General features: G+C 44.2%; 2 protein-coding genes and 1 long non-coding RNA gene across 8 annotated transcripts in view; 1 reads left to right on the top strand and 2 right to left on the bottom strand.

Moving 5' to 3' along the window:
• ccdc191 (coiled-coil domain containing 191) overlaps positions 1-4,586 on the bottom strand; it is a 13,329-nt gene extending 8,743 nt beyond the window's left edge. For 2 of the 5 annotated variants that reach the window (XR_009792675.1, XM_061804882.1), the window contains exons 1-9: positions 4,374-4,586; positions 3,746-3,784; positions 2,908-3,043; positions 2,716-2,844; positions 2,371-2,549; positions 1,577-1,755; positions 1,040-1,184; positions 794-984; positions 230-449 (exon numbers count right to left, since the gene is read on the bottom strand). Coding sequence is in view for 4 of the 5 variants with exons in the window: in XM_061804882.1 (XP_061660866.1) it covers positions 230-449; positions 794-984; positions 1,040-1,184; positions 1,577-1,755; positions 2,371-2,549; positions 2,716-2,844; positions 2,908-3,043; positions 3,746-3,784; positions 4,374-4,463 (1,308 nt within the window). In the remaining variant the exon portion in view is untranslated. Of the gene's footprint in view, positions 1-229; positions 450-793; positions 985-1,039; positions 1,185-1,576; positions 1,756-2,370; positions 2,557-2,715; positions 2,845-2,907; positions 3,044-3,745; positions 3,785-4,373 lie in introns of those variants that run through there. The other 3 variants (XM_061804883.1, XM_061804885.1, XM_061804886.1) reach the window with 3 other exon arrangements.
• On the top strand, positions 915-22,219 carry qtrt2 (queuine tRNA-ribosyltransferase accessory subunit 2). Of its 2 annotated transcripts, XM_061804891.1 has the most exons (10): positions 915-1,054; positions 1,129-1,209; positions 5,117-5,320; positions 5,399-5,454; positions 6,776-6,852; positions 8,147-8,356; positions 9,836-10,035; positions 12,303-12,472; positions 16,960-17,035; positions 18,178-22,219. In XM_061804891.1, the coding sequence occupies exons 3-10, from the start codon at positions 5,118-5,120 to the stop codon at positions 18,416-18,418; spliced, it is 1,233 nt and encodes a 410-aa protein (XP_061660875.1). In that variant the 5' UTR covers positions 915-1,054; positions 1,129-1,209; position 5,117; the 3' UTR covers positions 18,419-22,219. The 2 variants fall into 2 exon arrangements, with proteins under 2 accessions (XP_061660875.1, XP_061660874.1); XM_061804890.1 differs by lacking the exons at positions 915-1,054; positions 1,129-1,209 and having other exon boundaries at positions 4,869-5,320; positions 18,178-22,217.
• LOC133492548 (uncharacterized) lies at positions 10,036-12,381 on the bottom strand. The gene is made up of 3 exons (XR_009792676.1): positions 12,242-12,381; positions 10,283-10,588; positions 10,036-10,183 (listed from the first exon to the last, which is right to left on the bottom strand). It is a non-coding gene; the product is annotated as an uncharacterized LOC133492548 (long non-coding RNA).

The raw sequence follows: 22,219 nt of genomic DNA, 5'->3' as shown, positions 1-22,219 counted from the left end.
ATTTCATACACCCGAGCCATATTTCCATCTGCTCCCCGCGCCGTCCTGCCCTTAATATACGAGGCTCACCTCTTAAGCTGCTTTTGAAAGTTGGGGAAAATTGTGCAGTTGACGCATTTGGGTCATCCGGTCCATTGTCAGAACGTGCGTGCTACTACTGATTATACGGACAAAAATTGCCCACGTCCAAATTTATACGACTATTATTATCATTTTGAGTGGCCCGTACCTTCCCCGCGCTCTCGGAGGGGTCGCTGGTCGGGATCTGTGGGGGTTTGAACTGGCCCGACGCCGCTGCGCTGATCAAGGCGGCCATCTTGCGGCGGGTCTCCCGCTGCTGGGCCAGAAGCTCGCGTTGGTCGCGCTCCTGCCGGCACCACAGCTGCCATTCGTGCAGGCATCGCCGTAGCAACCGCCTCCGGTCGCTCTCCTCGGCCACCTGCTGTTGTCTGGAGGAAGGCGATGTGTTATTATAGTATGATGGATTCATAACAGAATGGGAAAATTAAAGTAACTATCAAGGTAAAAATGTTTAAAATTCATCTTACATTACGCTTGACAATAAATGTGCAGATTATTTGATGTATAAAGAAATGCATCCTAACTGTACATGTAGCATGTATGAGGGAGATTCTCTGTAACTTCCGCTAACAACCCAGACTAAATTTAGCTCCTCCCGTCACAAATAGATGAACAGTGAAATGTGAATCTGCGGGGCCTAGGCTATCGTGATATGGTTCTTGTTACAAAAATGTCATTATTACTTATTATCTATCATAGATTTCTTTTTTGCCTGTTTTCAGTGCGGAGCGTCTCCTCGGTCCTCGACACCTCCCGCCGATTCCGTCCCGCCCACACGGCGGCGCGCCACGCTCGCCAGGCCCCAAGCTGCCTCCTCCAGTCGCACAGCGCCTTGGCCTTACCCGCACGGAGCCTTTGCTCCATCACCGCCGAGTACCAACGTGAGAAATATTTCTGGAGACACTGCCACACCAGCGATAAATAACACGGCCACTCAAAGGCATCACCGTTAACGCACCTTCAGGTTACGCAGGTGAACAAAGATTTCCACTTTTTTTTCTTCATTCCGTTCCACGTTCTCCTCTGACGGCCTCCGCTGCACCGCAGGAGACGGAGGAGCTGCCTGGAGGCTTTTGGCCGCTCGGAGACGTTCCATTTTTTCCCTGTGACGAGAGCGACACAGTGTAGGCAAGTACAAAGGCAGAGTGGTGATTTGACATCTCGCCCTGCGGTCAAGTGCTATTTAAAACAAGAACTGATCAAAACAGTTGGTTTGGTAACATATAGCAAGACAGCAAGGCCAATTTTACATCTTCTCCAGCAGTCGCTACCGGTACTATTGCCGATAAAATTTGATTAAAAGCAAACATTTTCTATAGACCTTGTGAAGGACTTATGATGGCAGCATTTATTGAATTTTTATTGATTACTGCTGAAGCTCGGCTAGCGGCCTCCCCTCTTTGACTTAATAGACGAACAACCATTCAGCTTCATATTCAGAGCGACGGATGAAAAAACGTTTTTGTGATTTCAATGTTCATTTGATTTGCGTTACCTGTATCTGAGCCGCTGTTCCAGGCCTTTCCTCTCCTCCCTCTGCCTCCGCATCCTGACAATCGCCTGTTGCACCCTCTCCTGCTGCCTCCTTGTGGCCTCCTGCCTCTTCCTCTCCTCCTGCTCCAGCTCTCGCCTCCTCCTGGCCTCCTCCTCGCACAGGGCCCTGTTCTCACGCACCTTTTTCATGCCACAAAGTGGAAACTTTTACTCTCAAAATGTTAAAGCATGCACCCTTATCCCCATCGTAATTCTTTTTAAATCATACTAAATATGTAATTAATATACCAGAAGAACATTGCAATAGAGCCGCAATCACTGTATCTAATGTTTTCTAGATCAAGTATTAAAACCGATTAATTGAGTAGATTTTATTTTGCATTATGAGCCACAGTGTGTGTATGTGTGAGGTGCATATAATATTTTTGTCCATTTGGGGTGATCATCCTCAAGTTCTACTGTAGTATGTGCGACTTTGTGCGTGCACGGGTTTAAAAGGCCCGGTGAGTGACACGGGCGACAAAGAATGCCCGCCGTATTATTTCGACACGGGAGTTCTGCGTGCAACTGCAAAAACTTTTTATTCCTTCTAAAGTTCGAGGCTGAGGTTTCGCCTTGACTTTTTTTTTTTTTTTAACGTAAGGTAATTATTCAAGTTATTGGATTAATCGGTGGACCCTATATTTATTTCTGTGAACCCCTCTCCTCCTGTATCACAACTTGAGAGTCCCCTGATTTAGGTTTAGGGTGGGGAACTAAACTATTTAAGCCACGACAGATTTAGTCGGCACATACCTGCTGATGCCGAACCTCCATGGTGATGACTGGGTCTGCGAAGGTCCTGATGGTTTCTCTGCCGTCCGACGCCAGCTTCTCCATCATCCCTCCGTCCAACACTTCCCGCTCCTTCAGGTCTCGCAGGAAGTTGTCGACGGCACGGTTCTCCTCTTCCTGGGCCAGGTGGTCGTACAGATCTGAAATCTTAAACCGGGTCAAACTCACCACCAAAAGTGGGCTTTGTCATTTTTTCGTCATCTGGTACACGGAGGATAAAGATATAAGTTGTACTTTAATTTTTATTTTGATTTCATCTTCCTCGAATCTCAGTTGCGTGAGATGGAATTGTCAAAAGTGTTTTACCATTGAAGTTGTTATAGTTGAAGCCAGGGGGCGGCGGCGTGGCCGGGCTCCCCTTATCGTGCGTCAGGCCGTGTGTCACCAGCTCCGGCTTCCACGTCCTGTCCATCCAGTCTCCCAACAGGGCCTGAGCTGCGACACCAGAACACGTCGTGAGCACGGCCCTCATCACTTTTATGTCAATTCAAGCCCTACCTTCGGCGTAAGCGTCATCGTGATCCCTCAGCTGCTCCCAGCTCCGCAGGGCCGTGGCCAGGCTTTTGCTTCCCGTGTGGGCTCTCCTGGGGAAGAAGACCTCGGACAAGGCGAACTCCGATGCCTTCTCCACTTGCTGGCAAATGCGGTATAAGTGGGAGAATAAAGTCGGGAAACCGGTCATCCGCAACTTGTGCCGATGTCTTCTTTTTCTTTCGGCTTGTCCCGTTAGGGGTCGCCACAGCGTGTCATCTTTTTCCATCTAAGCCTATCTCGTGCACCCACAGTCGTCATGTCCTCCCCTCTCAACATCCATCAACCTTTTCTTTGGTCTTCCTCTCGCTCTTTTGCCTGGCAGCTCCATTCTCAGCATCCTTTTAAGAAGTCCAAGGGGATTCCAGTCTACCCTCGTCTGTCAGCCTATCCATTACTACCGCAAACAGGAAGGGGCTCAGCGCGGATCCCTGATGCACTCCCTCCTCCACCTTAAATTCTTCTGACACACCTACTGCACATCTCACCATTGTTCTGCTGCTTCCTGTACTACTCTAACATATTTCTTTGCAACACCAGACTTGCGCACGCAGTACCACAGTTCCTCTCTTGGTACTCTGTCATAGGCTTTCTCTAGGTCTACAACTATACAATGTCGCTCCTTCTGACCATCTCTGTACTGTTCCACGAGCATCCTCAAGGCAAATAATGCATCCGTGGTACTCTTTCTAGTGCTAATGTAATGTAATAACCCATAGCCCAATGGTCATCCCTCCAACAGATCCCGAGACAGAGCACAGGGCACACATACCGGTAATCAAGATCCACAATAAGCGCTGCTCACCTTCCTCCAGTGATCGATGTCCTCCTTGTTCACATGTTTCTGGAATTAAAAAAAAAAAAAAAAAAAATCTAGTGAAAGCATATTGAGAGTTTGCAAATAGAATCTTCATCGGACTTTCAGGCAGTATTAACCAACTTTGACCAGTAAACTACATATTCTGAATCCAAAAGAGAATTTGATAAATTAATGTTTTCTGCATGTACTTCTTGCATGTACTATTGGTGCCTTTGTGTTTCTTTTTTTAAATTTCACATTCCTGTTTGCCAACATTAGTCGGATTCACAAACTTTTGGTTTGGGGCCCAAAAATGGGACTCTCGTCTTTTGGAAAACTGGAGGTTTTGGGTTTAATTTAGGACGACCTGAAAACGATTCCCTTCTTAAACTGTTATGACAAAGCTCGCAGACATTTTGGACCTGTCCTGCCGGATTAATTCCTGAGAAATCTTACTTAGCCCGTCGCCTCAAACCATCAGATTAGCTGGAAAACCATAAATGTCACATTAATTCAGTTTAATAATCCTTTGGGGTTTCATTCATAGATGATATTATGAGGTGGGGAGAATTATTTTATTTTAAAATACGGTTTTATCATAATATAAAGTATATTCATTATGGGGAATACATACCTTGGATGCAATTTGTTTTGTTGTTGAATTCTTGGCAATGCTCTTCCTACACTTCAACAAGTGAAGCTCAGGGACGGGTAATGCGTCCATCTGTTATGAAGATATGATAAAATAGTATATCTTTTACAATAAAATGGTATATATTTTTCAGTGTTGTCTTTGAATTGCCATCGACAGTGTACAGAAAATTTTGAGCTCTATGATCCGAAGAGACAAAACAAAGTACAGTACAAAATGTTCACAAGGGATTTTGGGTAATGTAGTCCTTTTTGGAAGGTTTTGTCGCGGCAGCAGGCCATAAGTGGACTCCATTTTCCACAATGCACTTGGGCATTTTAGCCTCACTCTGGTAACCGTGGCAACTCCGATACGACTCACAAAATGTAAAATGAATATATCAAAACATAAACTTAAAAGTAGTTACAATAATCACAGCGTTTAAATCGTGTAAGGGGAAAAAAAACCGAATAATTTTGGGTACTATTGGGTTTGCTGATGTCGCGTTCGATGACGTCACAACGATGCGCCTTGTAGTTTCCTGAGAAAACGGGGGGAAAAAATCGGAGATAATTCTGCAAATAAAGACAGGGGCAGTTGCTTCACAGCAAGTAACTAAACATTTCCCCTGCTTGCATATATTCAGCGGTAACAATTACATTTTGCGACGAAAGGAGGACTCAGAAGACCGCTGTTCCTAATTCACATGCTACTCGAAACTGTATTAGCTGTATGGCTGCATGCAGGATGAAGTTGGAGTTGTGCCGGGTTGTCCAGGGGGGAAGCCGCCTTGGTGTCCTGAAGGGGCTTGGCAGGATGGGGGAGCACTCCCTGGAGGTACCGGCCTGTCTGCTGTACACACACTGCGGGTGTGTGCCTCACCTGACCCACGACACGCTACACAGCCTGGACCAGCTGCCCTCTGTTACCCAGGTCTCACTGGACCATTTGTAAGCCACCCGCGTCAATTATGTATTTACACACTCATTATATTGGAAATGATATCCTCCATCTTCATTTTCATTCAGGGCAGAGCATCAGGAAGTGTTGGAGGAGTTCAAAGAAGGATTCAAGAAGTTTTCAGGTACTTAAAATGGGACATGCTTTGGGAAAAGATGCTTTATAATAGCTTGTTTACAAATATTTGTGACTTAACGAATTTCCCTGGGAACCTGAGTCTCAGTGTTGACAAGACGAGGGAAATGTCAACCATGTCAGAAACTGAGTTGGAAGTTGTCAGTAGCTCCAAATTTCCTGGGGGTGTGAAATCACGGATAAACTCAGTCGACATCACCACCTCGCTGGTGAAAAAGACAGCAGCAGCAGCAGCACTTGCCGCTTGCACTTCCGGCGCCAGATGGCGAGTCTCCCCTCCTCCTTTCCATCCTGTTCGCCTTCTACACAGGCACCGTTGAGTCTTCTGACAGCTGCCTCCCCTTCTGATTTGGAACCTGCGAAGCCTTGGACTGGACATTTTATGCAGCAAGTGAAAACAGCAGAGAAAATCGAGACCCCTTTACCCCTTCAGCTAGGTCATTGTGCTGCAAACAAGACTCTACTCACGCCCACCATACTGAACTCTGGGAGATGATTACATTACATTTTTAGTCATTTATTACATTGTTTAAAGTTCACAAAAGCCCACTTTCAAAAGTACGAGGGACAGCAATTTTGTGTCAACTGCAATTTCTTATTTGATGGTGTGTGTGCACATCAGTCATGTCAGCGTAATTGCCTCCAAAAACTGACCCGGCCGCCGTAAAGTGATCGCGGATGTCACGGGTGAATGATGGACACATTTATGCCGCAGAGTTTAAGATGAGTGGAAACTTAATTTTTGATGGTTATGTTGGAGAACGAAGAGGTTCAGTTCTAGAAAATGTTTTACTTTTGTATAGCAGTCACAATTCTTCTAAAGCCAAACTTGCAACCTTGAGCTCGTCTCCTCGCCGCTTTCCCGCCTGGAGTTCCACTCACAAAAGAGCAAATAAACCCCCAGACCGCTCGCCTACCTCGCACACACCCCTTTCCCCGACTTGCAAAGCCTCTCTGAAGAAACTGACTCCGGTCATGTGGGTGGAGTTCCATTGCACTTGATTTGTCCTTGAATTCGGAGGCCCATTGAAGATCTTTGCCGCATTCTAAACCTCATTAGCTTGTGTACTTGTGTATTATTTATAGGAATGCCCCGCAAGAGCGACCTCATTCAACATTGCTTTATGAAAGTTCACGCGCCTGCGAGCTTCTTGCTGCTCCGGGCGACTCAAGTGGAATTGTTACAGTGCGCCATGTTAGAGGGACAATAAGGGACTGTTACTACGTTTCTGTGCGCAATCCTGCAATAATTTGCCCGACTGTTTGTATTTATGAAGCAATTTATTTCCCTGACCTTTCGTCCTCCGCAGGCCTCCATGACACAGTGTTGTTTTGCTCGCTGCATGACCCCGCTATCCATAGCCCCACCGGTTACACAACCAACAAGGTCAGACGGTCTACTCTTTTTTTTTTTTTCTCCCCCCATTCATTGTCGTGAGTTGTTTTGTCTGGTTCTCATATATAAAGCGATATCACCCAAACTAATTTAGTTTATTAATTTATATTCAAATTCTGTACAGGAAAAATGTAATCAACATATGCATGATGAAATGCTGCAGAAGAGCATTTCATCATATCGGATGCAGGCTTTACGTTTGGCAGTGTGTAATTTTTGTCTTCACTTGTTTAAAAAAAAAAAAAGATGTTATTACTGCGATTGCCTGGCAACCAGTTCAGGGTGTACCCTGCCTCTTGCCTGTTGACAGCTGGGATAGGCTCCAGCACTCTACGTGACACTCGTGAGGATAAGCAGCAAAGAAAATGGATGGATGGGTTTTTATTACTATTTTATTACACTTGATTTTTATTGTATTTTTTCATTTTCTAATGTATAGAATAATATTTTATATTAATTTTTGATAAATTATCCGAATGTATTCTTACTATTGTACATTAGTACAGTTTAACTAAAAACTTTTGATTTTGTATTTAGCAATGTATATATTATTTCAAATTTTTTTCAATATTTTGCTTTTTTTTAAAAATCACAATATGTCATTTATCCATCACTCCATCCATCCATTTTCTTAGCCGCTTATCCTGACACACATTTTGTAATGTCATTAGTACATTTGTAAACAATCCATCCATCCATTTTCTTGGCCGCTTATCCTCACGCGGAGAGTGCTGGAGCCTGTCCCAGCTGTCAACGGGCAGGAGGCGGGGTACACCCTGCACTGGTCGCCAGCCAATCGCAGGGCACGTCCAGACAAACAGCCACACTCCCAATTACACCTAGGGGCAATTTAAGGTGTCCAATTAATGTTGCATATTTTTGAGATGTTGGAGGAAACTGGAGTACGCACCCGGAAAAAAACCCACGTAGGCACGGGGAGAACATGTAAACTCCACACAGGCGGGTCCAGGATTGAACCCGGTACCTCGGAATTGTGAGGCCAACGCTTTCTAGCTGATCCACCGAGCCGTCATATAGCATTTATTTTCATTTTATTTTTAATGTACGGTGGTGTCTTGCCCTGAGTTCAATATGTTCCATGATGTCTTGGGTGTCCATTCAAAAAAAAAAAAAAAAGATTCTCTTATTATTTTTGATATACAGTACCCACTTGCTCACGCATAGTCCGCAAGGACTAGCAAGTGTTTGAGGGTTGTTTTTTTTTTTTTTGCTCTAATGAACAAGGACCCATTTCATGTAATTTTTTTTCCCTGTTGGCGTGCAGACCGTTTCCGTGTGGGGAAGCGGCGGACGCACGGAGCTGACCGCGGCCAAGTTCATGGCCCTCCAGAAGCTCGCGCGGCCCGACTGCTACGTGAGCATGGCCGACGGCGAGACCTGGCAGGACAACACCTCCCGGAAGAGGGTCCGCAAGTCAGTGGAGCGGACCCTCGCCCACCTGGACACGTGTCTGCTGGTGCACCAGGCGTCGCAGGTGCGGTTAGAGTCGCAATTTCAAAACCGGTTCTCCCGTAGGAAATCAACTCATTCGGAACAAAACCAAAATAAAGGTTGAAAGTGATAAAATAGGTGATAAGGGATAACATTGTATTTTTATAGTTATGGTTTTTGACCACAAATATACAGTACCATACATTATGAACTACCTTATGTAAAAATCTGCCTGAGAAGAAAAGAGCATGATTTTCCTTATTCTCACACAATAAATAAATAAAAATGAGCTTCCCCATTTATTATTTACAGTCACCATTTATTAAACAAGGCAACCAAACACAAACGGATGACGAAAATACTTGCAAAAGGCCAGACTACGCGACACTGGAAAACTTCTTTCCGCTCTATTCTTTCATGTTTAATATGTTTTTATATTTTCACAATACAGGGGTATTTTTCTCAAAAACTAAAATTTTATTTTCAATTTGGTGGGAAAATTTGACTCTTAACTCCAAGCACCTTTGTTTCCCAAAAGAACTAATATAATTTGAGGAAAAATGTTATCAAGAACAAAATCGTTAAAATATATTTTTCTCTCTCTCCTAAGTATTTCAATTATTATTATTATTGTTGCTTTGTGCTCTCAGTGCACATTTTTTTCGTTTTATTTCTTTCACGTCCTTTCCCTTCAAATATTATGTCCTGGTTAAATACAGATCAAAGCGAAATGTATTTTTTAAAGAATGGTGTAAACATTAAGAATGAAGACAATCATGCAAGCGACCCTTGTGAGGATAAGCGGCTTGCGACGCAGGCATGCAAATATTTGCCTTTACCGCTTTGTGATACACTACACTGCATTTTTCACTCACTGGAGTCACCATATATCAGTATTATTACTTTTAATTTTCTGAAAGTATTAAAATATAAAAATAAAACAGACTTTCATTGATTTTTATTTATTTATTTTTTTTCCCCCTGAAGGCAAAGTAAATTTATTTTTGTACACTTTTTGCTTTCCTTTCCCCGCTATGATCTCAATGTTCTACACTGCCGTAGTCTTTATTATGAAAACACGATGATTATACTTATTGCTATTATTTCTGTGACTGTCATGATAACACTGGATTTATTTGAGGACACCATTATCACAAATTTGGTGATGGACGACGATTATCCGCTTACAAAGAATGGAGGAAAAGGGAAAAAAAAAAAGACAGAAAACACACTTATCCTAATTATCATAGTCTTTGATTGGCTGCTGCTGTTTATGCATCTATTAGTTATTTTTTCATTCATTTTGTTTTTGCTTATCTTCGTTTCCTTACTTTGGTCGCTGTGCTCTGTGGTGATGTCTTTTTTTGGGCTGCTCTACTTTTGTCATAAGTCTATCATATTATGCTAATAGTGTACGACGCCTTATCACACGTCACGCTCATTTTAACGCAGTACACGCAAGCTGATAAAGGACAAAGTGTAGAAATAAACGAAACAAATTAACCAAATGCGCTCCGACTAGGAGCTGGAGGGAGCGGCGCTGTTCGGGGCGGTGGAGGGCGGAGATGTCCTGGAGGAGAGGGTGCGCTCGGCCAGGGAGACGGCCAAACGGCCCGTGGCGGGCTTCTGCCTCGACGGCCTCCAGACGGGCCGCGTGGACGCCGCCCTGAGGGGCCAGCTCGTCGGCGCCGTGATCAAGGAGCTACCCGAGGACAAGCCCAGGTGAGCCCGGCTGGTTTTCTCACCTGACGAATTGAGGTCCCGATTGGAATAAGAAAGAAGTCGACGGACCCCTGGGTCATGTTGAAAAGGGCGCACTAATGAGGTGTCATTGAAAGCTCAGTTCCTAGAAAATGAGCATTAAGACCGTCTGAAAATGAAAAATTGGTCATTTTAGTGAGAGAGCGCGTGAATTATATGAAAATGAAGTCATATTATTGTGCAAAATTACAGTCGTGCCACGACTTACAAGTTTAGATTGGTCCGTGACGGTGCCTGTCTTGTATCACAAATCATCTTTCCCCGTCGAAATGATTGGAAACTCCATGAATCTGTTCGACCCACCAAAACATCCATCCATCTACTTTCCAAGCTGCTTATCCACACAAGGGAATGCTGGCGCCTATCCCAGCCAACTTTGGGCAAGGGGCGGATTATACCCCAAACTGGTCGCCAGTCGACACCATCACTGAGCGGGAATCGATCCCACGCTGCCCGCACCGAAGTCAGGCGTGCGCACCGCTACACGGTCGGTGACTGATCCCTTCCAAAACAACTGAGCACAAAAATGTTAACAATTTTTTTGCACAGCACTGGTAGAACATGCGAACATAATTAAACGGATTGTATAGAATTAAAGAGTTTGTGCATGTGATAAATCGTCATGCGCCTACTTCTAGTGGGGCGCGCCTTGGCCATCCGAGGGCAGTATAATACAGACAAATGTATCGTATATATGGAGAGGTTCTCAACACCTTAGTATACTGCAGTAGGAAGTCATTTTTACAGAGGTTAAAAAAACCTATGCCGATGAATATTATTTTATCATAGTAGTTTTGTTTTAGGACAGTACAGGACATTTATGAGGGCGGCAGAACAGCGGTGAGATCTGCCGTAGGTGTATCAGAAGAATTTAAGGTGGAGGTGGTACTGCATCAGTGATCCGCGCCGAGCCCCTTCCTGTTTGCGGTAGTGATGGATAGACTGACAGATGAGGTTAGACTGGAGGGTGCTGGGGATGGAGCTGCCAGGTAAAAGAGCGAGAGGAAGACCAAAGAAAAGGTCGATGGATGTTGAGAGGGGAGGACATGAGGACTGTGGATGCACGAGATAGGCTTTGATGGAAAAAGATGACACGCTGTCGCGACCCCTAATGGGACAAGCGGAAAGAAGAGAAAAGAAGAATAGTAGTTTTGTGTTAATGTTTAGCTGGCAAAATTTCTCAAGGTTAAAGTTATCTGGTAGTTTTAAACACAATGTAATTCCAAATAAAAGCTTAGTTTGAGTGTCAACTTCAACTGGGAGTCACTGAGCACTTCGGTAATTGGTACGCGATTTAGCCGAACAGGTAAAATGAGTGACACGATGTTCCGTATATCTATTTATTATATGCCAAAAGCATATGACTCGTGGCTGCGCGAGTCAATAAATTAGCGTGCTTTATTGATGCCTGGAGAAAGCCTCCACCCGATACTCTCCACATGCTTTCATTAGCACGGCGTGATTGACAGCGCGACCCAATTAGTCGACTGTCAGAGGCATTTATAGCCAATCTGGCAGGTTCAGCGAGTTCCCTTTTGTTTTTCTTTCTCAACTGCTTCACATGATTTCTGTAAATACGTGTATTTAGAGAGTAACGGGACGTTTCTTGCTACTTCCAAGAGTCCTCAAGTGTTTTGTTTATAACGCGAGATGACAGCCTCCAGAACCCTCCTGCCACAGGCACACAAAAGCGGCCTGACATTTACGATCCCACGTACGGTACGACGTCGATGATGGTTTACAAAATGAAGCAGAACTAAAAAGATCTCCATGTAGGCCCCATCTGTTCCATATCAGTCCCAAGGGGCTTTTCTGGAGTACCAAATGAGGCGAACCAGAGACCCCAAGTGAGATTCGTAGCTAGCTGCGCTTAGGCCAGAGTGCAACGTCTACTCCCGAATGCTAAATTGGCCTTGACCTTGACGCCCGCAGCCGCTTATCTGCCGGGCCAAAGCGAGCTCGGGAGAGAGAGCGCAGAGCACACGTCTGCTGATAAACTGGGGAGACGGGCCGCTCGTGTGTTAAAATGCGGAAAGCGGGACCCGTCCTTCTTTTTAGTGTAAAACCAGAAAACTAAATGTGATCACAACTCCATTCAGAATCACACGGTGAAGAAGCGGAGTCAAAATATTTAGAAAGAATATTGCTATGCAAGAATAATCCTCACCCTTGTATCTGGCTGATTTTTTTTTTTTTACCCATGTTGCTGTCGTTGGCTGCGGTTTCAGGCTTCTGCAGGGCGTGGGTCGGCCCGACGAGGTGCTGGCGTGCGTGGAGGCTGGCGTGGACCTCTTCGAGGGGTTCTTCCCCTTCCAGGTCACCGAGCGAGGTTGCGCCCTCTGCTTCCGCTTTGACACCGCGACGGACCCGGAGAGCGCCGACAGGACGCCGCCCTCAGGTGAGGTGGGGGGGGGGGGGGGGACTTTTTCTTTCATAGAACTCGTGCATGTGACGTCACCGTTTTCACGGTGCCATATTGCCGGTCGAACATAGCTGCTCGACCATTTATTCCGGGACATTTATTTAAATATTGGTATTTGTATTGAATACTAGCTGAAAAGATAGATGGATTCCAGCAAAGGTTAACGTGTTGCTGAACACGCTTCCGCGTTCACGAGCCGTCAAAACCGTCACTATGTGGGATTTATTATACATGAGAACAGATCCAGCTACAAAATATTCAAAACTTTTCTACGCTTTCAAACTTTTCCACGTAAATCTCGACAGCTTACTCACCAGATCCACGTGTAGATCCAGTTGTCCGAGACAAGCGGAAGCGAATTAACAGTCCGATTGCTTATCGGCGAAAACATCGACTTCGGCATGAAATCCGGGTCCTCTGTGCCGAGTTTATTTAATTTTTCCACTTACCTTCATTTATTTTCACCTTCTAAATATTTACCAGTATCGGACAAGACTCTGGGCGTCGTGCTATAAGACATATTTCCGTGTCATCTCCAACCAACTTAGCATTGAACAATGCTTTGCTAGACCTGCAATATGGCGGCGTAAACAAAAGTCAGGTGATTTTTATGACGTCGGTGCACGAGCTCTATATTTTCTGCTCCAAACCAGAATCACCATCAAAATGCTAATGGAGTTTTGCCATGCCTGTATATTTTTTGGTTTAGGAATGTGTGTGGTGCTCAGTTTAAAACTCGTACATTTTCACAGCCATCCATCAGGCCGGCCATTCTCTTGATTTCTTTCTTATTTCTGTGCTTTTGTCCCCCCAAAATTTTGCATTGAGCTTTCGTGTCTTTTCCTGTTCATACCGGATAAAACCAGACCAATTCCCATGCAAACATGTCCACCGCACTGCAGCGTCTACATTTTAGTGGCAAAAGTACCCTTTTGTTTTCCTCGGGCGGTGTGACCTGCTTAACTAAAATATCATCCCCCTGTTTTCTCTACACATAAACGCGCACATACGCTGGATCTCAAATCCCGAACAAAAGGATAAAAGCAAATCTGTGATATTTATAATTTCAGAGTTTTGTCAGTTTTTTTTTTTTTTTAGCACCATCCATCAAACATGTAATTAAGAAAGTGAACCTCAAAAGAGGTCACAGCCTGCAGACGGGTGACACATCTCTTCACGGGCAGGCTTTTATTTTTGGAATTACACTTAACAGTATTAGCAGCGGGTTACAGTTCGTGTCAAGTGAAACCGGAGTTTAAAAGCCGTAAGAACCGAGGCAGACTACCCTGAACGCGAATCAACTGGAGCGCCAAATGTCACTTAAGACTGTGTCTCCTTCTAGCATATGATCATCTTTAATTCTGGAATTCATCCGAGGGACTCGTTCACGTGGTTTCACGCTGCTGTTTTGTTCAGCAACAGAGGAGCCCCGGTACGTCAATTAATGAGGCAATTATGTGAAGGTGAGAGCTTTGAGATGATTCACTGGTAATAATAGATTCCAGTGACACGTACAGCACAGTAGCTGCACAGTTAATAGATTGTAGATAATGATATTGCAGTGAGATCTGTGCAAAAATAGGGGAATATCCGCGGCCCGAACTCCACTGTCATCATCTCATTTAAAAATAATTGGAGGGAAGTAAAGTTCAACAATCGAAGTAAATCAGCGATGGAACGCGCCGGTTGTCCCAGCTAGTGAGACGCTTAACAAGTGTTATGACAGGTAGCCTGGGCCCCTTCGTTAAAAAGTTGAACTTGCCTGATGCCAATAGTCGTGTCAAGACAGCGCTAATCGATTCCGCACTGGAGAGCATAATGGAGGTGAGAGCAGGCGGGTGATGTTAAATAGGAATTGGCGGTCCCACTTCGGCCAATTACAAGCACCCCGCGAGGGGCCTGTATGACACAGCCAAGTGAAGGCTCATGGCCCAGCGCTTCCTTTCTATCCTCGCAAGTTCTCTTTTCATCATCAGGGCTCGCTCACTCACAGGCGCCTCTCGGGTTGACACACTTTGACGGGCAGCGTCGGACATTCTGTGCCATACTGCGACATTGGGTATCGGTCCAATACTCGCTTGTACAGTATTGACGTATAGCAGGGGTGCCCGGACTTTTTTACCCCAAGATCTACTTTTCAAGCAGCCAGCCTCTCGCGAGCTACCGAGGACCGGGTTGGATGATGATTATTTAAAATACAGAATTAGCTTTTTGTGCACTGTATTGTCTGTGCTTTCATACTAGATCAGGCTGCGCCAAGGTGGAATTTTAACATTACACACCATCTCATCCTGCACTTTCTACTTTGGCTCGAGATCAGACCTTTCCCACTTGGAAAAGAGAAAATCTCGTCCAGTTTAACCCCTTTTTCTTCGATTATTCATATATTCCGGCAGTCATTGCATCTTCAAACAACAGGATTTTTTTTTTTTTAACTTTCTCCATTAATATCGAAAGTAAACAGAAGCAGCATGTCTAGCTCATCTTTGCTCTACGTTGCCCAGACTGTGTTGCTAACTAAAGCATCGGTGGTAAGTGGCACATTGATGGGGTGCGTAAGTACTGTAACATTTGTAATTATGAGTGTACGTCTTTAAGATCGGGGGGAGGGGGGTAAGGTAAACTAGTAAAAAGAGTGTGGCGGAGGAGCGGTCGTTGTTAGAGAAAGTTCCGTGTGCTGCCTAAAAGAAACCAGTGGCTTCTTTTCATTTTTGACAGTACGTATGTGATTTGTGCCATTAGATATAAGAAGGATGCAAAGATGTACACACCCTGCTGCCAGGTTTTCGTGATATGAAAAATAACAACTGTGCATCACAAATGACTTCTTTCATTCTCTTTTTGTCACACTCGAGTCCTTGAACGTTGCTTACATTGGACCAAGCCTAAATGAAAATTCTTCATTTGATAATTTCACCCTCCATTTAAAAAAAACAAACTGTTTTTAAGAAGTGAGTCAGCAGCCCTCTGAGTCACGGTCGAACTGAATAACGCCACTGCTCCTACTTGAAACCAGTTTGGAGTGCGCGGTTATATCAGTCGTGGCTTTAAATGATTAACTTTGAAGTGTAAAGTGCACTGAGCAGATAAAACCAAGAAATAGGCACATAAAGCGTCCTTGGGCTGGATTTACACTGCAGGTTCAAGTGCTTCACTCTGATTTAATGACTACAGTGGTCCCACGCTACATCGTTTTTCAACCACCGCGGCCCGACTACGTCACTGATTACATCACCGCTTCTTCGCTAATTTTCATGCGTCCCGGGACAATCGCGGAAAAAGATAGGAATCCTCACTTCAACTGTACCGTGCAAATCCAGCGTTCGTCATCCAGTTATCTGCGACTTTCACAGTGCGTCATCGTTGATCACATCAGCTCCATTTCAAACCGGCAGATTGTGTCGGCGGAGGTGTCGCACGCGCTGCTCTTTCAACAATTTACGCGCTTCATCTGCCGGCGAGAGATAAAAGAAGCGGCTATCGGCTGAAACGGGAGAATCCATATCGACGCGATCGCGCGGCGACGCCGTTGGCACTATTTTCAGCCCCGAGAAGAGAGTATTACTAGATAGTACGTTTAAGGAATTTGAGAAAAATAAGCATCTTTTCATATCCACATCTTGACATCATCATTCTTTTTAGTCATTGTGTATCTTTGACATTTTTCTTCGCTCGAAATAGACGCCTCTCAATTTCCTCCGCTCCCCAAATAGAAGCCACCCAACTCACCCCCCCCCCCCCCACCCACCCGATTCATGGACGTGGACTCCAAACTCTGTTCCTCACACATTGGTTAAAGAGCTTTTACAACGGATAAAATTGATGCACCGTAATTCCCGGCCTACAGAGTGCACCTGGTTATAGGCCTCTCCCAGTACATTTGTAAAGGAAATACCATTTGGTACGTACATATTCCGTGTAAAAGCCGACATTGAAACACAAGATATTTAGAAAGAAAGATTGTACACAGAGAGTTTAACGCTAGCGCCGCCGTGCTAACTCTAGTAACGCTAGTGCCGCCGCGCTAACAAGGCTAGTAAAAAAAAAAAAAAAATACTGGTAAAATCTCTGAGACACGGCAGTAACACGCTAGCGCAGCGCTGACAGGGCCGGACCGGTAAAAGTCCCTTCCTCGGCACATATATTCCACCGGTCTCACTCTTACCTTTTCCGCTCGAGTGCCCCCTTGCGGCCGTTAGAAAAAAAAATGCACAAATTAGCTGCATAAACCGCAGGGTTAAAAGTGTGTGAAAACAGTCGCGGCTTATAGGCCGGAAATTACGGTAACTTTATTTAATATTTATTTGTAGTAATAAATGCCTTTACCTCAAATAAGTAACGTTTTGGCATTTGCTTCTTACTGCCGGGTCTTGATAGCCGGGGGTCGTGGTTTATGTAGATGTGCTTGGAAATGAGATGATGATGATGATGATGATTAATGAGGCGTGTGTGTTTTCTGGCAGAGACCCTGACAAAACCGAATGGGGATAACCATCCCGATGGTCCCACCCCCTTCGAGATGAATCTCAAAGACAAAAGGTAGGACTTGTTACTTTCTAACTACAGTGATGCCTCTGTTCTCGACCACAATCCGTTCCAGAAAACAGTTTGAGAAGTGATCTGTTCGAAAACCGAATCGATGTTTCGCATTACAATGAATGGAAAAAGAAATGATGCATTCCAAGCCTAAAAAAATTGGCTTTTTGAAGCACTTTGTTTTAGCTTTTCCTGATAATAAACTGCATATTAGAAATACATGTATAGTTTAAATACTTTATATAATACAATAATTTAAGAAATAAATTCATTTTTTGCTTAAAATATATACTTTACTAGGCTGGGAGTGCATTGCCGTATCTGTAGTGACTCGGCCCCCAGCCTTGTAAACTTTTTTTAATTAACAAATGTGCAGAATAAATTTAAACAAGCACCTTACCTTCTTTTTAGCAATGATTGGGGGTTAATACGGTAGTCCTCGATAAGAAGAAAAACAACAGTCACTACTGGGACACATCTGTTTACAGAGGCTGCGTTGTACAGAATAACAAAAGTGCGCTGGTTGCGCCGCGCCCATTATGTCATTTCTGGGTTTTTTTTTCAGGGGGCGTTTGAATTGACAACAACAAAACGCGCTGTGGGTGGATCAGCTGCTTGAGCCGCGCGCATTATGTTATAACAGAACGTAAATAACAGAACACGCGGGGCCAGACCAGTTGACCCACCCACGACGCGCTTTGTTATTGTCAATTCGAACGAACCCTGAAAAAAAAATCCGGAAATAGCATAACGTGCGGCGGTTGATTCGGTTTCCGAACAAATCGGTTCTCAAACCGCCTCCTGGAACGGATTATGGTCGAGAACCGAGGTACTGCTGTATCTGATAACTGGATTTTAGGTAACTTTGATCATGAAGTGTGAAAAATGTGCAAATTACCACGTGCCGAATGATTGGCTTTAAATATTGCACAGATAAAACAATTACGATTATCTGCTGAGGCCATTTTCTGAGAAGATCAGGGTGGACAAATCAATTTTAAACAAACCGCACACCGCAAGAAAATCATTAAGGATAATCTTTTGGAGATGTCCAACAAACGGGCCTTTGCCGGCGTGATTGGAAAGCAGGAAGAATGATGAAATAATCTGTAGTCCATTGGATTTACTCCGCGTGGACTGTCCAGGTACCAAGACGACTTCCGGCCCCTGGTCGAGGGGTGTGGCTGCTACTGCTGCCGTAACCACCAGAGGGCGTACGTGCACCACTTGCTGGCCACCAACGAGCTCCTGGCGGGGGTGCTGCTGATGCTCCACAACACGGCCCACTACCTCGCCTTCTTCGCGGCTATGCGACGAGCCCTGGCCGCGGACAAAATGGACCTCCTGAAAAGGCGGGTCCTCGCTCGGACGCAAACAAATGCGTAAAATGGGATTAAATCAGATAGAAGAGATGGATAGACCCTGAAGGAGAGGTTTGTTTGGTCAATCAGTCCGCCTCTTTTGTCACGGCTCAGCAGATCGTCCCTGCCTCGCCGAGGCAATCAAAAAGTTTTATCGTCTTCGCCCTCGCCGGGGTCCCGGCCAAATACGGCATCTTTGTCAGCACGCTCACCACAGAACCACAGAAAACCCATCAATGTCTTTTGCTGCTTTTTTTTTTTTTTTTTTTTTTTTTTGGGTGTATTGATTCCGCGTGGACAAATGGTGTCTCTTACAATCGACTGTTCATGCCTCTTTTTCCACTGTACGGTTAATTCCAGAAATCGCATCTTGAAATAAAAGTTTGTACAGTGGGTGCATTGACTTCAAATTTCAATTTGTTCCGCGGCCAGGCTCGTAACTTAGATATTCAGATGTTAAATCATCTCTTTAGTGCTCCGAGCTCCGGTTTACGCTTTCGCCTCTTTGTCTCCTTGTGGATAAAAAAAGTCGTCTTCACAGCTGAGTCAGTACGGTGCAGTGGAAAAACAGGATGGCGCGTGACTAATTTCCTCAGTGAAACTATGTTTTTTGTCTTTGTCAGGCTTTGTCTCCATAACCACAAGTCCAACCGACTCACATTAAACTTTAAGAAGTCTGTGAGAAGGGCAAAGGGGGGAGCCCCCCCCCACCCCCCCCCCAAACAAGAAATTTGGATGCGGGAATTTTTATCGAGCACTTTCGGCCCTGACAGTTGTTTCATTGAATAGTGCTCGAGTCTTCACGCTAAAAATTTAAGCCATCTGAAAGGGGTGAGTATCCTTCAAAGTGTATAATTCAACGACCGTGAATTCATCTCGTTTCACTGAAGCTTTCTGGAGGGGTTCTTCAGGACCGTGTACCAAAAAGTGACCTATTAAATATGTTCAAGTGGTTGCAATACTTAATAAATTGTATTGTTAATGTAGCATTGGCAAAGACCTGAATCTGTGTAAATATTCATACACCAGTCTGGAGAAGCTCTGTAGCCAAAATGCTTCCTTGAGATACAATTAAGATGACTTTCGTAATACATGCTGGAACTCTTTAAAAAAAAAAAAAACATGTTAAATAATGAGATGTGAAAAATATATTTATTAAGCTAATTGATTTTTCATAAAACGAGCAAAAAGCTGCAATTTGGGAGGGAAAAAAAGTCATGGTTTGAAAAAAAGAGTTGCAATTTTACCTTTTTTATTACTTTTTACAAGACTTAAGAGTCAAGTCTTTGCCTGGTGGTATGGTGGGTAAAGCCTTGGCCTCACAGTTCTGAGGACCCGGGTTCGATCCCAGCCCCGCCCGTGTGGAGTTTGCACGTTCTCCCCGTGCCTGCGTGGGTTTCCTCCGGGCACTCCGGTTTCCTCCCGCATCCCAAAAACATGCAACATTAATCGGACACCCAAAATTGCCCCTAGGTGTGATTGTGACTGTTTGTCTCGATGTGCCCTGCGATTGGCCGGCGACCAGTTCAGGGTGTCCCCCGCCTCCTGCCCGTTGACAGCTGGGATAGGCTCCGGCACTCCCCGCGACCCTTGTGAGGATAAGCGGCAAAGAAAATAGATGGATGAAAGTCTTTGCGTTGGCATTAGTCGACTGTCTACCAGCGTCAAGTAATTTTTCAGTTTTATTTTTGTCCGTCGTGTCAGCTCTTATCAGGAAATCTGACATTTTCTGTAATTTCTCAGTAAATAAAGCATGAATGTCGGTGGGCATCGCGGTCGGACTTGGCGCCGTTCTGGTTTTATTGTGATTTTGCAAAAAACAAGCCAAAAAAAAAGAAAAAAATTCCATAAGAATCTGTGTGGATCTGCAATCTTGACAATATCGAGATCGTAGCTGCTGGTTGTTCTCTGCAAATGAGTTATGTGCAATCTACAATTTCCTGTATTTGTGTACGCTGTTCTTCTTTTCTTTTTTTTTTTTAAATCAATCGATAGATTTCCATGAAACGTTTGCGAACACACGGGCCAAGGAGAAAGGCGTGAAAATGTGTGAATGATTCGAAAATTATTTCAACATTTGAAGGAGGGCATTTTCCCTCCCTTTTCTATGGTTTCGGAAATTTCTAGTCACTTTCCTTAATTTCTCCCTACGTGACTAACATTTTTTTTGTTTATCCCATTTACACATTTTAAGGAACATACCTCATTTGACTTGTTTATACTGACTGCCTAATTTGCACGTACTTTGGCTGTTGTATAGGTCACCATTACACAACAATATTAAATGGGAATCTGCAAATTGTTATTATTATTATTATTGCACGACAATAAAATTTGAACTAAAACACCAATTATTTTTTAAATAGCAAGTGAAGGGAAAATTTTGCGACAATAAATGGTCTTCAATTGACGTAACGAACCTCAATATTGTTTAGAAATGATTGACACTTGGCGTACGAGGCGTATGGTGCACTTTCCAGGTTATTTTATTTTATTTATTTTTATTTATTATTTTTATCCCGGAGAAGGTTACTTGAAGGTTTGAGCTGACAGGTGAGATCTTGTTGCCGCTGAGAAAAGGATAAAGATCAGATAAAGATGCCGGTCCCCTCTGGGGAGCCTTTTTGAAGGCGGGGGAGTAGTTGGGGGGTGGGATTTGAATGCGGTGGCAGGTGGGTGCTCAACATTATTTATACGTGTGGGGAAAGGAGGACGCAGGGGCGCTTTTACTTGTGATTTTAATGACCGTGGGGAGACTTCAGTGTCAGGAGAAAGAAGGTTGTCAAGTCAATCCTCCCAGTTTAGCCGGTAAAAATAGACCCGAGGAGTCATCCAATTCCTTGAATAAATGGCGGCTATTGTTATTCACAAACCACCTGAATGCCGGCGTAATTGTGCAAAGGCTTCCATTTTTTTTAGCCTCGTGCTGGTACAAATAAGCTTGTTGGCTACGTGAACACCTTGTTAGGTCCACCTGAGCATAAACCACCTTCAGGAACCTTCCAAATCCTTAATTTTTGATTGGCGCTGCTGGTTTCGCCAGTGCGATTTCATTGAGAAATTAGAATTTCAAATCAAGCGTTCTTGTACTCATTCCATGCAAATCATCACTTCGCAGGACTGACCGGTCATACAGGTTTGTGAGAAACTCTAAAATTGATCAAATTTAGGGGCCAACCGCTATTTGAACTCGTCCGATAGTCATGTACCGTAATTTCCGGCCTGTAAGCCGTGACTTTTTTCACACGCTTTCAACCCTGCGGTTTATGGGGCGATATGGCTAATTTGCGCATTTTTTTTTCTAACGGCCGCAAGGGGGCACTCGAGCGGAAAAGGTAAGAGTGAGACCGGTGGAATATGTGTGCCGAGGAAGTGACTTTTAACGGTCCGGCCCTGTTAGCGCTGTGTCACTGCCGTGTCTCGGTGATTTTTACCGATGTGTTTTTTTGTTTTTGTGGCGTGGCGCTAGCATTAGCATTAAACTCTCTGTGTGCCGTCTTTGTAAATATCTCATGATTCAATGTGGAAACTTGTGGCTTTTACACGGCTGCGGCATATGTATGTACCAAATAGTATTTACTTTAGGCTTATAACCAGGTGCGCTCTGTAGGCCGGGAATTACTGTAATTAACTAGTTAGGTCAACTCTTGATGACTACCGTATCTGGATGATTGAAATCTGTTAGCTTGCTACTTTAATAAGCACTGGTAAGACAATATAAATATATATATATGTATGTATAGGGTTATTTCACATCCCAATACCAAATCCATCTTTATTCCATGTGATTTACTCTGCATGGACTCTTCCAGGCAATATATGTACA

This window comes from Syngnathoides biaculeatus, chromosome 19 (assembly GCF_019802595.1).
Source record: "Syngnathoides biaculeatus isolate LvHL_M chromosome 19, ASM1980259v1, whole genome shotgun sequence".
NCBI classification, from domain to species: Eukaryota; Metazoa; Chordata; class Actinopteri; order Syngnathiformes; family Syngnathidae; genus Syngnathoides; species Syngnathoides biaculeatus.
The sequence above is the reverse complement of the archived record's forward strand: the minus strand, read 5'-3'. Positions and strand labels throughout refer to the sequence as shown.